The sequence below is a fragment of the Scyliorhinus torazame genome, chromosome 17, assembly GCF_047496885.1.
Source record: "Scyliorhinus torazame isolate Kashiwa2021f chromosome 17, sScyTor2.1, whole genome shotgun sequence".
NCBI classification, from domain to species: Eukaryota; Metazoa; Chordata; class Chondrichthyes; order Carcharhiniformes; family Scyliorhinidae; genus Scyliorhinus; species Scyliorhinus torazame.
In genome coordinates, this window is record NC_092723.1 from 154,873,409 (window position 1) to 154,890,642 (window position 17,234).

Consider the following 17,234-nt stretch of genomic DNA (forward strand, 5'->3'; position numbering starts at 1 on the left):
TTCGACTCTTATTTGGAAACGATTCCATAAATTGAGGGTCCACCTCCTTTTCCTCTCCCTTTCATCAACTTGTGTTGAGAAATTTTCTGGAAAATCCAGCTTAAGCACCATTTTTAAAAAAAAAACAATAAGGGCGAGAGCTGCTGGATGTGCGACCGTTTACTCCATGGCCGCCACCATAAGTCCATGGTGCGAGAGACTTGCGGGGTTCTGTGAGAGAGGGGGAGACACTGCAGGGGAACAGTGAGGGAAGGGTTACATTAGGCTCAAATAATTGTAAAGGAATTTGGTCAGCTCTGAGGGTTGCCGTTAAATAAGTTTTGACTTTGTGACTGATCTTTTCCAATAAGTGGGAATGATATACATATTGTATGATTTAATCTGAGGGTTCTTTTTGTCTTTAGAAGTGTCAAGTTATTTCTTCAAATGCTGCTGAAATGCACCAGAAAATCTCATTTCAAAGCATGTATTTTAAAAGTCTCCACCATGAGAAGGGGGTGCCTCTTCCCACTCCCTTCTCCCAATTTGGTTGCCTTGCTCCCTTGTAGGGATCACAGTTTTTTTTCTTTGACCCAGTTACATCCACTGGAAAATTAATAAGCTTGCTTGGAAAGGCTGACTATGTTTGGCAAATAAGTTTTCTGACTGAATGGTTTGCATTCCAGGGTGCTATGGGAAATTGGGTGGAAGTATTTATTTATTTATGTATGTATGGGGAAGGTGCCAGAGGATTTTAAAGTGGCAAATGTGATATCCTTATTCTAGAAAGGATGCAAGAACATTCCTAATAAGTATAGGTAGGTCAATTTAACATTGGGGCTGGATAAGGTATTAGAGTGGAATCTGTTTCCTCTGGCTGGGGAATTTAGAATATGGGTACAGTCTCAGGATAAGGGGTTGAGCATTTCGGACCGAGATGAAGAGAAATGTCTTCAGAGAGGGTTGTAAATCTTTGGACTTTTCTGCTCCAGAGAGCTACACATGCTCTATCACAGAGTATATTTGGGGCTTGCCAAATACTTGCCAATCAGCTCATTTCCTCATTCTGATGCAATGTTTGTGTATTTTACTTCCCTCCCTGACTCCCATGCTCTCTTACCTGTGGGCTCTCTGCTTGAGGTCTACCTTCATGCTTCCATCTCCAGCTCTGATCCTGATGTCGAGTGCAACTGCTTTTACTTCTGGGCTCTTAGGTTTGTGTTATTATGACGATGGGTGAACTTTTCATTCTTGGCTGCCCCATGCGTGCATGTTCTCTTAATTGGTTACCTCCTCCTCCTAGTTCTGCATTCATCTGTTTCCGATCAGATTGCAATTTTGTGGAATTACTTCAATACCTTAAGAGTGTTCATTGCTCAATGTATTTTGAGTGAGGGTGCCTGGGGAATCCCTCTTCCTCCCGCACTCCATAAATATGTAAAATAATGAGGGTGCAACAGAATTCTGCAGGTCTGCCCTTCAAAACTAAATGTAGAGACCAGCAATGGGGAAATGGAACAATAAACACTTATTCTTGTGCTGTACTCCCAAGAATTTAATGGGAAGGCTAAATATTAAGTAAACCAGATTTGTGATGGTGTATAGGAGGATTCCTGGAGTATTTGAGCATTTACCAAAGAAAAACATTCAGTTTCTCAATTCTGCATTGTCATATCTGCACATATTCAAGGACAATTGATTTTGAAGCAATAACCAATCCAAAGGAAAATTTGCAGTAAATCAGTAGACCTTTGCAATACAGAATCCCTCTTTACAAATTTCCTCCTTTTATGCACTGAAATTCCTTTTGGGAGGAAAAAGTGACAGGTTACGGGACAAAATTAGTAAACAAACCTCGTGGCCAACTACTGATCTGTGTAGCTGAACATGAGGCCTGCTATTTAAGGCATTTTGTTTAAAGCAATTAAGTACCGCTATATCCAAGAAGTCTGATTGAAAACCATGAAAATGTTTTGTTGCAGTTAGCGATATTAGTGAACTTGAGAATATGGCTACAGTCAGTGAAAGTTCCGAACACTGTTGTGAAGCTACAAGTGAAGAGAGCGAAGACGACAGATTGGTGGATGATCAGTTCCTGCCAGGATCATGGAGACCTCCTAAAGCAAAAAATGAATCTTATTTTAACACAAGTGAATCTGCAGCATTGTGTGTTTTAAGAGATCCTCGAGGGGAGCTTAGCTCTGGATATTCATCTGTGACCAGTGATAGCTCCCCATTAACAAACACTAGACAATCATTACCTTCTACCTCAAGGCTGTCTCCCACAATAGAATTCATAAAGCCAATGCCTTCAGCTTATAGCGCGGAAAACTTGCTTTTGGCTCATGGACGAGAGCCTTTTGGGAGGGAACACAGGTTATCACCTTCTCGTAAGAAGCCTATTAAACGCAAGAATGGAGCGCAGCATGACAAAGATGACTGGAATTTGGGTTTTGTGAGTGTTTGAAAGAAAATTGCCTTAAAGTTTGTGAAAACATTGCTGTTTAATTGGAATGCATTTGATATGGGTAATAAAGCAATATTAGATCTGTACAACATTGTAAGACAACATGGTTTGAACAATGATCTGATTTCCAAATTGGTGTGTACTTTAATTTTCAGTGGGAGATTTAAATTGGCTGCTTTTCTTAACTCCTTGCATGCAGCCAAAATCTGCACTGACCAAAGCCTGTTAATGTCTGCCTCTAAATACTGCCATTTCTCTATTCAAGGCACTGAAATTATATCATTGCACTTTTGTTTAAAAGCCACTACCTTTAATAGCAATAGATATTGTTAAGGAGGCTTTTTGTCACCATTTAACTTCTCAATACTATGGTAAAAATCCATTGTCTTGGACATTAGACCATGTTTACAGTTGTTTGACAAAACCACTTAAATCTTTTTAATGGCAATTACACTTATAACTGGATTAAATTAAATACTCCAACAGTATTGCATGTAGCAATAGATGCTGAGAAAATGGGTCTGTGTTCATAGTGTCCAATTTTGTTTTGTAATGGTCAGTTTAGTATTTTGCCTTGCTGCAATTTTTTCAGTGTGGATAATTTGCATTTGGATTGGAGGAATCTCTGCACCCGGTTAACACCACAGTCACATACTGGAAATTTTACTTTAAATATTTACAGCTTGATTAAATGGGATTCTACTGTGCATTTTTATTTGCTGAAGCCATTGGTGGATTTGGCAGTTAAGTAATTAAAAAATGAATCACTGCTAAAATTAAAATAGATAGGCAAGCTGTGAAAATAAACTATGGTGCAACAAAATATTTTGCAGTAAAGTTATTCAGGGAATATTTTGCAAAAATGGAGAACTTGTAATTTACAACTTCAAATTAAGATTTGGTGGGTATTGGGCCCTGGGAAACAGGCAGGTGCATAAATTAAACTTTTTAAAACTTGATGTGATTATGTTGACTTAGTACCTTTTATTTGAAATGAATTTCATTTCCGTTTACATTTTCATTGTAAATGAAATTCAGTTATATATTTTTGTAAAAAAAAAAAAAATGACTGTTTTGTGATCCAAATATTTTTAAATGAATCTGGATGTGAAAAATGTGTACGGCACTTGGAGTTTCAACTTGTTGGGAAATCTACAATCATCGTGCTTGAGTTTTTGTTCAGTAAAACCGATTACAGTTTTTTAAATGTTGAATGTATACTGTTTTCTAACATCCAGATATGAATTATTGACAGCAATGCACCACCTCAGATTCAATGTTTCCTAGTTGCCTCCAAACTCTTCACTTGCATATCAAGTATTTTGGCATACAATGCTAGTTGTGTAAACTCAGTTCTCCAGACCCAAAAGATCTGATTTGATGCATTATGAACGTAAAATTTGGAAGAGAATTTTGATGCTGGGGAAACTGATTAAAAACCTCAAGTATTACTTGCATTCAATGAATATTTGTAGAACCACGATTGCCTTACTCTGAATGCTTCATCATGAGTATCGCTAGTACTGTATGTGAATACTTAAATGTTTGCAGACACTATCCCTGTCACTAGCCTATAATCTGTATTTAATAACTTGTCGATTAAATGTACAATTTACCTGTATGCAGTGTCATCTTAGTAAAGATACATTGGTCAAAGTGGATAATTAATGTGCTGTTGCAAGTATTGATTTAAATGTAATCTTTCAAAGTAGGTTCGGGAGGCAAGCCTGATATTGTAATGGGATATTTTAATGTTAAATGTTTAACCGTAATTGTATCTAAAATATTTTTAGGGCAGAAGGCGTGTTTTGCATTTTTCCTGCAAAACATCTTCAGAACTGAACATATTTTGAAATTTGATCTTACTGAGTTATCATTGTAATACTTCCATTTGGACACAACTTTTATTTTAAATTTTATTTATAGTATAATTCTTTGTGTCTCACTGGCTCACTATTTTCAGTCAGAGAGTTGAACAATATCTGATTGTATTGCTGTCCATATGCAGTCTGGCACTCTGCCAAATTTGCCACATGACATGGGCGGGATTCTTCGTAGGCTGACGGCGAAATTGCAAAACTCGATTGGGTGGAGAATCTGTTCTGGCGCCAAAGTTGCAGTGGGTGCCAATATCATGCCAAATCGCAATTCTCCGTCACCTCGAGAGCGGCGTCAATGCATTCTGGAATCGACATACAGTAAACACCATTTGCATGTCATCAGCGGGCCCAACACAGTATTCTCCGGGGCCTCCGTGATTCTCAGATGGGCCGAGTTCCTGACTGCGCGGTTCACTTGTGCTTTTAAAAATCGTGAAACTGGCATTGTGGCTGATGAGACGGAGAGAGGAGGTAGCACACAGTGACTGTGGACTGCTGGGCCGGACACTGGCTGGGGAAGGCCCCGCACCCACGGTCTGGGACAGTCCAGGCACGGGCCACCATTACCATGGCCTGCAAGGCAGCCATCTTGCTGTGCACCCCACTGACCACCCACCTTGACCTTTGGTTCTGCAGAGTGCTGCCGGTGGCCCAGGCACAGGACAACGCCCACAGGAGCCCCTACAGGGGCACCAGGTAGTGATTACACAGCGTACTGCTGGCAAGGGCAGTGACAGCTAGGCATAAGGGCCACGATGCTGGGCATTGAAGGGGCCAGTGGTGCAGGAATGGGGGGGGTGGAGAGTGAGAACATGGGACAGAGTCTGCAGTGCTGACAAGGGCCATCGTGTCGCCCGGTGGTTGGGCACAGGGTCCACGCCATGCTCTTACCCTCTGCCGACAATGTATATTGGAATTCAACCAGCAATGGTGGCCTTCCTCCTAGTTGCCGCAGCGGGAGCGGCTCAAAGAGGAGTGTTCCACAGAGGAACAGGTAGCAGCTGTCCAGGATGGAGAACCAGCCACCCAACAGGCTGAGGAGGAGGTGCCATGGAGGCATCGCATCAGGCCTTGTGTGTAGTGGCAGATCCTGTCATTCGAAGGCATGCCGGGCAAGGCATGCTGTAGAAGATTCCGGCTGAGTATGGGGACAGTGCAGCATATCTGCCAGATCATGGCACACCTCGCACCGCAGGGGTATGGGAGAGCACATCTGCTCCTGGTGCCATGAAAGTGTAGGTCGTCCTGAGCCTTTACGCCACGGGGTCCTTCCAGGCACCGAGTGGGGGCCTGTCCAGGATCTCACAGAACTCTGTGCACAGGTGCATCCACACTGTTACGGAGGCCCTATATGCCCAGGTGGGACAATAGATCCTTTTGAATGTGAACCGAGCCCATTGTGATGGCCAGGCAGCGGGGTTTGCCACTATCGATGGGATCCCCGGGCTCAGGGTATGATCGATGGGATGCATGTACCCCTACGAGCACTGGCTGATAGGCCACTCTACACGAACCGAAAAGGATCCACTCCTTGAACGTACAGCTGATATGTGACCATCAGCAGCGCATCATTCACGCCTGTGCCCGATAGTGTGCAAGACACCTTCATCCTGGCGCACTCGATTCCTGAGGCTGGCTCCTGGGCGATAAGGATTATCCACTGCGGTCGTCGCTGATGACGCCATAGACCGACGCTGAGACTCACCACAACGATGCCCATACAGCAACCAGGAGCATGATCAAGTGGTGCTTCGGCCTCCTGAGGTTTGCACTGCAGATGCCTGAACCGCTCTGGAGGGGCTGTCCAGTATCATGCTGAGGGTCGGCCGTATCAGGGCGGACTGCTGTATCCTCCACAACATCGCACAGCAGAGGGGCAATGTGCTGGAGGAGGAACGCCAGTCCTCATCCGATGAGAATGGGCAGGACATGGGGCCCAGGCAGGCAGGAGAGGCTGCCTGCTGTAAATTCTTTGATTTTGATTAGATTAGATTTGTTGTGTTATGGGCCAGGGTTTAGAAAACCCCAAAGTGGATCATGGAGTTTGCCTGACCCGCAACGTTTAATAGATTGTGGTATGGGGAGCACACGGCCCACTCTACAGGTGAGGTACAGCAGAAATGGAAAAGTATTTTTTAAAGCAAAACAATGTTTATTCTATGAACTCAAGTTAACCTTTTTGAAACATACAGTGAACATCTTCGCAACCATTAATTCAAATACAACCCCCCCCCCCCCCCAAAGAATACAACACTAAGTAATCCGTAAGCTGTCCTTTTAACCATACAACTTTTTTTTTAAACCTTTAAACAGAAACACATTAGGTTTACATTCATTACTGAGAACATTTATCATTCTGAATTCACCAAATGATCAAGCGATAGTCTTTTGATGGCAGAGGGAACAGCAGTACACCTGCTTGGTCTGGCTTCAGCTCCAACACTGAAAACGAAACTAAAACACACCCTGCAGCAAACAGCCTAAAATGAAAGTATAAAGTTCCACCCACCCACACTTAGACATCATTGATTATACCCATTTCTTAAAGGTACATTTCTTAAACACCTGTTTCTTAAAGGTACTCTCACATGACAGTTGTCACATGTATTAATATAAAGTGAAAAATGTTGTTTCTTGCATGCTATGCATACCGTACATAGGGAAGGAAGGCGAGACTACAGCATGTAATGTTATAATCATAACTAGGGTGTAGAGAAAAGATCAACTTTTCTTTTTGATAAACAAGTATTGAGGCATTTTGGCATAGTAAACAAGAACGATACAAAACAGTGCAAAGAACAATCAACATAGTGCAAAAAGCCAGCTCCCCTCCTACAAGGACCAGCCTAACTACCTCCCTAATCTACTTTGCCCTAAATGCCCCCCCCCACCCCCGCTGATGATTAATTTTCCGCGAAGAAGTCGATAAATGGTTGCCACCGCCGGGTGAACCCTGACAGTGACCCTCTCAGAGCGAACTTAATTTTCTCCAGACCGAGAAAGCTCACCATATCCGACAGCCAGGCCTCCGGCTTCGGGGCTTTGAGTCCCTCCATGCCAGCAGAATTCGTCGTCAGGCTACCAGGGAAGCAAAGGCAAAAACGTCAGCCTCTTTCCTCCTGGACACCCGGGTCCTCTGAAACCCCCAAAATTGCCACCTCTGGACTCATCACCACCCTTGTTTTCAGTACCCGGGACATAACGTCTGTGAACCCCTGCCAGTACCCCCTGAGTTTTGGACATGCCCAGAACATGTGGACATGGTTCGCTGGTCCTCCCGAACATCTGGCGCACCTGTCCTCCAATCCAAAGAATTTACTGTCATGTGGGCTCGGTGGACGACCTTAAATTGAATCCGGCTGAGCCTAGCACATGTTGCGGTCGAGTTTACCCTGCTCAACGCCTCCGCCCATAAGCCCTCTTCTATCTCACCTCCAAGCTCCTCTTCCCACTTCAGCTTCAGCTCCTCGCCTGCGACTCCTCTGTCCCCATAAGTTCTTTGTATGTATCTGAGACCCATCCACTAGACACTACCCTGTCCTGGATCCCCCTAAGTGGCAGGCGTGGGAAGGATGGAATTTGTCTGCATAGAAAGTCCCGCAACTGCACGTCCCTGAAATCATTCCCTCTTGCCAGCCCAAATTTATCCACTAGCGCCCTCATGCTCGGGAAGCTCCCTTCCAAGAACAGATCCCCCATCCTCGCAATCCCAGCCCTCTGCCATGCCCGGGGCAAACCGGTGATTGTCGCAAATTGGGGACCAAACTGATGCTCTCACTTCCCCCACATGCCTTCTCCATTGGCCCCAGATCCGCAAGGCCGCCACCACTATAGGGCTGGTGGAGTACCGTGCCGGCGGGAGCTGGAGGGGCGCCATAACGAGGGCTGCCAAACTGGTGCCCTTGCACGAAGCGGCTTTCATCCGCCCCCAAACCTACCCCGCACCCACCATCCACTTCCTTATCATAGCTGCGTTGGCCGCCCAGTAGTAATTACTAAAGTTTGGCAGCACCAGTCCCCCTTCCCCTCGGTTCCTCTCGAGCATCAATCTCCTCACCCCCGGGACTTTCCCGCCCACACAAATCCCATAGTCATTTTATTGATCTTGAAAAAAGACCGCGGAATGAAAATGGGGAGACACTGGAATACGAACAGGAATCTCGGGAGGTTCGTCAATTTAACCATCTGCACTCTCCACCAACCGTGATAAGTTCAACTTGTGCAACCGGCCCCAGTCCTGTGCCACCTGTATTCCTAAGTATCTAAACCTGTCCCCTACTAACCTAAATGGCAGCCCCCTCAGACGACCCTCCTGGCCCCTTGCCTGGACTATAAACAACTCACTTTTTGTCATGTTCAGTTTATACCCAGAGAATGGGCCGAATTCCCTCAGGATTCCCATGATTTCATTCATCCCAGACACTGGATCCGTTATGTATTAGAGCAGGTCACTGGCGTACAACAAAACTCTTGTGTATCGCCCCCCCACCCCACCCACCCACCCATACCAGCCCCTTCCAACCCCTAGAAGCTCTCAGGGCAATTGAGAAAAGATCAACTTAATATGAGGTATTAAGTTGATTCCTGCCTTGTGATCTGGATCCCCGTTGCCATCTTCTGGGGCGACTGGGTCTTGATGGGCCCGGGTACTGCTCGGGTATCCCAGGTGGCGTGGTTCTGCCCGCTGCCCACCAGATGCACCAGGGACACAAGTCCAAAGTGCTGTGATGTTTGGGACCTCCCGTGCAGGAGTCACCGGCACAGGCCCCATCACCACCTCCTCCCTCGGGGTGCCCGGTGGCTCGCGGGTTACTCCACGGGACGGGGTAGTAGCAGAGCTATCCCCTGAGGGGCCCCCCCTCGTGCCGCTGCCAGTCCTGGAGGCCTTCTCTGGTCTCGACCAGGGTCTGCACGTGTGGACCATCTCCCCCTCGGACTACGCCACATCAAGCTGTGACTGTGCCACCACCACCTGCATTTGTGTCACATCAGCCAGTAACTGCGTCACCCTCTGCAACTGGTCCACCTCCATCTGTGTCTGTACCACGTTGGTCAGCGCCTGGACAATGCCGCCAACATTCCCAGCCATGGCCTACTGTGACTGGGACACACTCCGAAGCGCCGCTGCGATGTCCAGGTGGCTCTGGCACATGGTGGCCTGTGAGGTGGCAACCATGTCCTGGGCCTCAGCCAGCTCCCGCACAGAATGCCTCAGACTTGAAACATGCTGATCCATAGCCAAAACCGTCGCCCCCAGTGCCTCCACCGCAGACGCCACCCTTGCGGTGTTAGTCTTGGTGGCACACATGGTCGGCACTACCTCCTCCTGCTACACGCGGTTGGACTCCTCCAACTGCACCAGCAGGTACTGGATACTCGCTGACATCTCCTCATGTAGTCCCTGCTCCGCGAATCGATGGGACTGTCCGTTCCAGAATCCCAAAACCCATCTGGACGGTAGCTAGTCCCTGGAGTTGGCCTGCCCTCCAACCGTCCGGCCCCTCGGGAGTTCCTACCTCCACCTGCCGCACCGGATCAGCTGTGTGGTGCGCACCAGAGTGTCCCAGGACCCTCTTCACTAAAGTGCCCAACCGAGGTGAGTGTCTCTGGGATGGTGGAGGGTGTTGGAGACAGCTGTGACTGGAAATCTGTATCATCCTCCGACTCGTGCTCCGGGGTCTCCTGAGGCTCTGCCGGAGGGCTGACATCTGCGCTGCTCCCGTTGCTCGGCTCATGGGGGGGCTCAGGCTGTGGCACTGGCTGGGGGCAGGGGAGGCCAGATGGAGCTGCCCCATCCAAAGCTGCTTCTGCAAGACTCGAGACAAGATGCATGATTAGACCGTGGGCCAGGAGGGTGGGGGTGAGTATGGGGGGGGATGGTGTTGACACGCGTGTCACGGGGAACCGCAACGAAGCGAGGTCTCACTTCCACGCCCGCGGTCGAACTCCCCCTTGGTGACTTTTCCTCCGGGCTGCCGACCACATCCAGTGCCCTCTGCTCTGCCGCAGTTAGGGCTGCAGGTCCGAGGGCAGCACGGTGGCACAATGGTAGCACTGCAGCCTCATGGCACCGAGGTCCCAAGTTCGATCCGGCTCTGGGTCACTGTCCATGAGTAGTTTGCACATTCTCCCCGTATTTGAGTAGGTTTCGCCCCCACATCCCAAAAGATGTGCCAGTTAGGTGGATTGGCCACATTAAGCTGCCCCTTAATTGGAAAAATGAATTGGGTCCTCTAAATTTATTTTTTAAAAGAAGGACTGCAGGTCCGGTGGTTCCCGTCCTGTCTTTGCCCGCTCCCGGTGTTTGTGGGCGGCCTTCTCCGGGGAGGGGAGGGGGGGAAGTGGGGGAGGAGAGAAAGAGAAACAGAAAACGACCGTGTTAGACAGTCCAACGCATGCAACCCAGGGGCTGGGTAGCTGGTGGCCTCAGTAGCCGGGGCACCCGGCCATGGCGGCCGGCATGGGTGCTGGCATGTGGTGCAGTGTGGGGGTTCTGCTGCCCTCCGGGTGGTGGGCGGGGGTGCGGTGCCAGCTTATGGGTGTGTGGGCCGACTTCTGGTTGCGGCTATGCCTAGGTAGGTCGCACGTTCGGCAGCTCCCGCTGGGAACGGACTTTTAGGCTCTTCAGAGGGGCCCCAACGGCAATTGTTCGACGGCTTCCAGTGTGGGAAGCTGACAGCAAGGTCCCCCGACAGTATATGGATTGGACCAGGAGTGGAGCCTTGAAAAAAATGATCCTGGTGCAGCGGAAAGTGCGAGAGAGAAAAAGCAAGATGGCGGCGGGTGGAGACCAAGCAGCGTGGGCGCAGTGGTCGCAGGAGCAGCAGGAGTTTCTTAAACGCTGCTTTGAGGAGCTGAGGACAGAAATGCTGGCGCCAATGAAGGCGGCGATTGAGAAGCTTGTGGAGACCCAGAAAGCCCAAGGGGCGAGGCGGCGATTGAGAAGCTTGTGGAGACCCAGAAGGCCCAAGGGCGGCAATCCGGGAGGTGCGGCAGAAGGCCTCAGAGAACGAGGACGAGATCTTGGGCCTGGCAGTGAAGGTGGAGGTGCACGAGGCGCTGCACAAGAGGTGGGTGGAAAACTTTGAGGACCTGGAGAAGAATCTTCGGATTCTGGGTCTCCCTGAAGGAGTGGAGGGGCCCGATGCCGGGGCATACATGAGCACGATGCTCAATTCGCTGATGGGCGCGGGAGCTTTCCCGAGGACCCTGGAGCTGGATGGGGCTCATCGGGTCCTGGCAAGGAGACCCAAAGCCAACGAGCCGCCAAGGGCTGTAGTGGTGAGGTTCCTCCGCTTTATGGACAGGGAGTGTGTCCTGAGATGGGCCAAAAAAAAGTGGAGCAGCAGGTGGGAGAACACGGAGATCCGAATTTACCAGGACTGGAGTGCGGAGGTGGCTAAGAAGAGGGCTGGTTTCAACCGGGCTAAGGCGGTGCTCCATCGGAAGGGGGTGAGGTTCGGGATGCTGCAGCCAGCGCGATTGTGGGTCACGTTCCAAGATCGGCACTACTATTTTGAAACGCCTGATGAGGCATGGAACTTTATCCAGACTGAAAAGTTGGACTCAAACTGAGGGTTTGTTGTGGGGGAATATTTACTGTGCTTACTGCGTTTGGGGAATATTCTTTTTGTTTTGGTGCTGGGTGAATGGATTTGATGTGGGGGCTGTGGGAGAGTGTGGGTGTCGGTGTTGGAGGGGCAGGGCCCCGTGGAGGAAGAGGGGGGGGTGGAGGTCCGGGGATGGGGAGTTGGGGTAAGGCAGCAAAAACGAGCTGCGCCAGAGGGGGCGGGGCCGGCTGAGGAAAGCGCAGGCTTTTTTCCCGTGTTAGGGAAGGATGGGGACGGGGGGGGAGGGCGGTGCTGGAGAGGAGCGCACACTGACTGCCAAGGGGTGGGGGGATTCTCACACTGGGGGGTCGATGGAATGGCGGGAGAGGCCGGGGTCAGCAGCAGTCAGCTGATTTACGGGAGTGTCATGAGGGGAGCAAAATGGCTAGATGAGATCTGGTGGAGGGGTGAGGGGGGGGGGAACTGGGTTGCTGCTGCATTGGCCAAAGGGGAGCTGGAAGTAGGAGAGGTAGTCGGGGCGGGGGTCCGCCGCCTGGGGGACTGGAGGGTGCGGGCACGTGGCTGGCCTAGAAAAGGAGACGGCTAGTCAGCAGGGGGTGGGGGCGAGTAGCCCCCTGATCCGGCCGATAACTTGGAATGTGAGGGGCCTGAACGGGCCGGTCAAGAGGACCTGGGTGTTCGCGCACTTAAAGGGACTGAAGGCAGATGTGGTTATGCTCCAGGAGACACATCTGAAGGTGGCAGATCAGGTTAGGCTGAGAAATGGATGGGTAGGGCCGGTCTTTCATTCAGGGCTGGATGCGAAGAACAGAGGGGTTGCAATACTGGTGGGGAAGCGGGTGTCGTTCGAGGCACTGAATATTGCAGTGGATAATGGAGGTCGATATGTGATGGTGAGTGGTAGGTTGCAGTGGTAAGAGGCCGGCTGCGGCCAAGGTGCTCAGGGGGTTTATGGACCAGATGGGGGGAGTGGATCCATGGAGGTTTGCCAGGCCGCAGGCCAGGGAATTTTCCTTCTTTTCCCACGCCCATAGAGCCTACTCCCGGATAGACTTTCATTTTGAGTAGGGCGCTAATCCCGAAAGTGGAGGGAACGGAATATTCGGCCATAGCCATCTCGGACCACGCCCCGCATTGGGTGGAGCTGGAGTTGGGGGAGGAGAGGGACCAGTGCCCGCTGTGGCGCCTCAATGTGGGACTGTTGGCGGATGAGGGGGTGTGCGGGGGTGTATTGAAAGATACTTGGAGGCCAACGACAACGGGGAGGTGCAGGTGGGGGTAGTCTGCGAGGCGTTGAAGGCGGTGGTCAGGGGAGAGCTAATCTCCATTAGGGCCCACAGGGAGAAGAGCGAGGGGAGGGAGAGGGAGAGGTTGGTGGGAGATATTTTAAGGGTGGACAGGAGGTATGCAGAGGCCCCCGAGGAGGGGCTACTTGGGGAGCGACGGAACCTCCAGACGGAATTCGACCTGTTTACCACGGGGAAAGCAGAGGCACAGTGAAGGAAAGCGCTGGGGACGGCGTAGGAGTATGGGGAGAAGGCGAGTCGGATGCTGGCACAGCTGGGCAGCACGGTCGCATAGTGGTTAGCAGAATTGCTCTACAGCTCCAGGGTCCCAGGTTCGATTCCCGGGGGGAATACGGTGCGGAGTGCGATGAGAATAAACTAGGTATTTAGGGACTTCTATGTGGATCTGTACAGGTCTGAGCCCCCAGCGGGGGAGGAGGGGATGCAACGATTCCTGGATCAGCTGAGGTTCCCGAGGGTGGTGGAGGAGGAGGAGGTGGCTGGTTTGGGGGCGCCGATTGGGCTGGAGGAGCTGGTTAAATGATTGGGGAGCATGCAGGCGGGGAAGGCCCCGGGGCCGGATGGGTTCCCGGTTGAATTTTACAGGAAATACGTGGACCTGCTAGTGAGGACTTTTAATAAGGCGAGAGAGGGGGGGACCTTGCCCCCGTCAATGTCCAGGGCGCTGATCTCTTTGATCTTGAAGCGGGACAAGGATCCATTGCAATGTGGGTCGTATAGACCGATCTCGCTCCTCAATGTTGACGCTACGTTGCTGGCGAAGGTGCTGGCTACGAGAATTGAGGACTGTGTCCCGGGGGTGACTCATGATGACCAGACGGGATTTGTAAAGGGTAGGCAGCTAAATACAAATATGCGGAGGCTCCTCAATGTGATTATGATGCCCTCGGTGGACGGGGAAGCGGAGGTAGTGGCAGCTATGGACGCGGAGAAGGCCTTTGATCGGGTGGAGTGGGAGTATCTTTGGGAAGTGTTGTGGAGGTTTGGGTTCGGGGAGGGGTTCATCAGTTGGGTCAGGTTGCTATATAGAGCCCCGGTGGCGAGTGTGGCCACGAACCGGCGGAGGTCGGAGTACTTTCGGCTGTACCGGGGGACGAGGCAGGGGTGCCCCTTATCCCCCTTGTTGTTTGCACTGGCAATTGAGCCGCTGGCCACGGCACTGAGGGAGTCCAGGAAATGGAGGGGATTGGTCCGGGGGGGAGAGGAACACCGAGTGTACGCCGATGACCTGTTGTAGTATGTTGCGGATCCAATGGAGGGGGGTGGCGGAGGTCATGCGGATCCTCGGAGTTTGGGGACTTTTCAGGGTATAAACTCAACGTAGGGAAGAGTGAGCTCTTTGTGGTGCATTCAGGGGACCAGGGAAGGGGGATAGATGAGCTACCGCTGAAGAAGGCACAAAGGAGCTTTCGGTACCTAGGGATCCAAGTAGCTAGGTGTTGGGGGGCCCTGCACAAGCTCAATTTGACACGGTTGGTGGAGCAGATGAAGGAGGATTTTAAAAGATGGGATATGCTGCCACTCTCACTAGCGGGTAGGGTGCAGTCGGTCAAAATGACTGTCCTCCCGAGGTTTCTCTTTGTGTTCCAGTGCCTTCCCATTTTGATCCCCAAGGCCTTTTTCAAACGGGTAAGCAGGAGCATCATAGGATTTGTGTGGGCGAATAAGACCCCGAGGGTGAAGAGTGTGTTTCTGGAGCGTAGCAGGGTCAGGGAGGGGCTGGCGCTGCTGAATTTGTGTGGCTATTATTGGGCTGCTAATGTGGCGATGATCCGTAAGTGGGTAATGGAGGGAGAGGGGGCGGCGTGGAAGAGGCTAGAGATGGTGTCCTGTGTGGGCACGAGCCTGAGGGCGCTGGCGATGGCATCGTTACCGCTCTCGCCGACAAGGTACACCACGAGTACGGTGGTGGCGGCGGCGCTGAAGATCTGGGGGCCGTGGAGGCGACACAGGGGCGAGGTGGGTGTCTTGGTTTGTTCACCGATTCGGGAGAATCAGCGGTTCGTCCCGGGAAGGATGGATGGGGGGTTTCGGAGCTGGCATTGGGCAGGGATTAGAAGAATGGGGGACCTGTTCATCGATGGGACGTTTGCGAGCCTGGGGGCGCTGGAGGAGAAGTTTGGGATACCCCCGGGAAACGATTTCAGGTACATGCAAGTGAGGGCGTTTGTGAGGCGGCAGGTGAGGGAATTCTCGTTGCTTCCGGCACGTGGGATTCAGGACAGGGTGATTTCAGGTGTATGGGTTGGAGAAGGCAAGGTTTCGGCGATTTACCAGGAGCTGAAGGAAGAGGAGGAGGCCTTGGTGGAGGAGTTAAAGGGCAAGTGGGAGGAGGAGCTTGGGGAGGAGATAGATGAGGGTCTGTGGGCTGATGCCCTGAGTAGGGTTAATTCTTCCTCCTCTTGCGCCAGGCTCAGCCTAATACAGTTCAAAGTTACTCACAGAGCGCATATGACAGGGGCAAGATTGAGTAGGTTCTTTGGGGTGGAGGACAGATGTGGGACGTGCTCGGGGAGCCCAGCAAATCACGTCCATATGTTCTAGTCGTGCCCGGCGCTGGATGGTTTTTGGAGGAGTTTTGCGAGGACTATGTCCAAGGTGGTGAACGCCCGGGTCAAGCCGAGCTGGGAATTGGCATTATTTGGGGTATTGGATGAGCCGGGAGTGCAGGAGGTGAAAGAGGCCGGTATTCTGGCCTTTGGTAGCCCGGCGGAGGATTTTGCTACTATGGAAAGATGCGAAGCCCCCTAGTGTGGAAGCGTGGATCAATGACATGGCAGGGTTCATTAAGCTGGAGAGGATAAAGTTTGCCTTGCGAGGGTCTGTGCAAGGGTTCTCCAGGCGGTGGCAAACGTTCCTAGATTATCTCGCGGAGCGTTAGGAGGAGGTCAGCAGCAGCCCAGGGGAGGGGGAGGGAGGGGGGTTTCTTTTGGGGTGGCGTTTGGGTGAAGGTGTTTTTTTTTCCCCTATTTGTGCTTTTGAATGTTATGTGGGGGGTTATTGTATATGGGGGAAATCCAATGTATAATTTCGGATTGTTGTGTTTTTGTTTCTCTTTTCTTGTTGGGTGGGGGGTTTGTTGAAAGTTTGTTGAAAAATTTGAATAAATATATATATTTTTTAAAAGATGGGTGTGTGGGACGCGGGTTAGTGCCAGGGGCACAGTCTTGCCTGCTCACCCTGACTGCACGGAGGAGGTTGTGCAATGTTTTTGGTGCTGCTGGCTGGTCCGGACAGTGTTGCCCACGGCGCTGACTGCCTCTGGCACCTGCGCCCAGGCTTCTATCTCCTATCCGGGATAGGGTACAGGGTTATCCTCCTCTCCTCCACTGCTTCCTGGAGGGTCTCCAGCCCATCGTCGGTGACTCTTGGCGCCGTGTGTCTTGCTGCCATCTTGTTGGCTGGTCTGGTGTGTGCGGGGAGTGAAGTGTGTATATGCGGCTGCACCTTGTCAGCCTCCTGAGTGTCAAATCGCGAAACTGGTGACTCATGCATCGTTTCTCATTGGAATCGATTGTGTTCCACGGGCACTAGCCCCTTAACAGCAGTGGAATCAGTCCAGGTGCGGCGCCAGTTTTGCAGTCGTGGAAGTCCACGAATTCTGCGTTAGCATCAACACTTGGGGTGGGATTCTCCGCTTCTGAGACTATTATATTCAAAAGAGCTGGCTCTCCCAGTCCCAGAACAGTTTCCTCCAATTTGTCACCTCTTGTGTATAAAAAATCCCTAAGCATTTCAGAGATGCAGGTTTTAAAATGAACATGAGGCTAGGCAAAGCTCAATTGGGAGGAAATTGAGTCAACGATGAACAAACATAGAGTAGACAAGAGTCAAATATACTAGTTGCTAGACTCGTAATTCAGAGACCCAGGGATCTGGGGACCTGGGTTCGAATCCCACCACAGAAGATGGTGGAATTTTAAGTCAATAAAATACCTGAAATTAAAAGTCTAATGACCATGAATTGATTGTCATAAAAACCCATCTGGTTTCCTAATGTCCTTTTGGGAAGAAAATCTGGCATGCTTAC

At 50.8% G+C, this 17,234-nt stretch overlaps 1 protein-coding gene across 4 annotated transcripts in view; it reads left to right on the top strand.

Annotated features, from left to right (window-relative positions):
• ccnf (cyclin F) overlaps positions 1-4,114 on the top strand; it is a 68,932-nt gene extending 64,818 nt beyond the window's left edge. For all 4 annotated transcript variants that reach the window (XM_072481318.1, XM_072481320.1, XM_072481319.1 and 1 more), the window contains exon 17: positions 1,962-4,114. In XM_072481318.1, coding sequence (XP_072337419.1) covers positions 1,962-2,446 — 485 coding nt within the window. In that variant the 3' untranslated portion in view covers positions 2,447-4,114. The remainder of the gene's footprint in view (positions 1-1,961) is intronic.
• Positions 4,115-17,234: the final 13,120 nt, after the last annotated feature.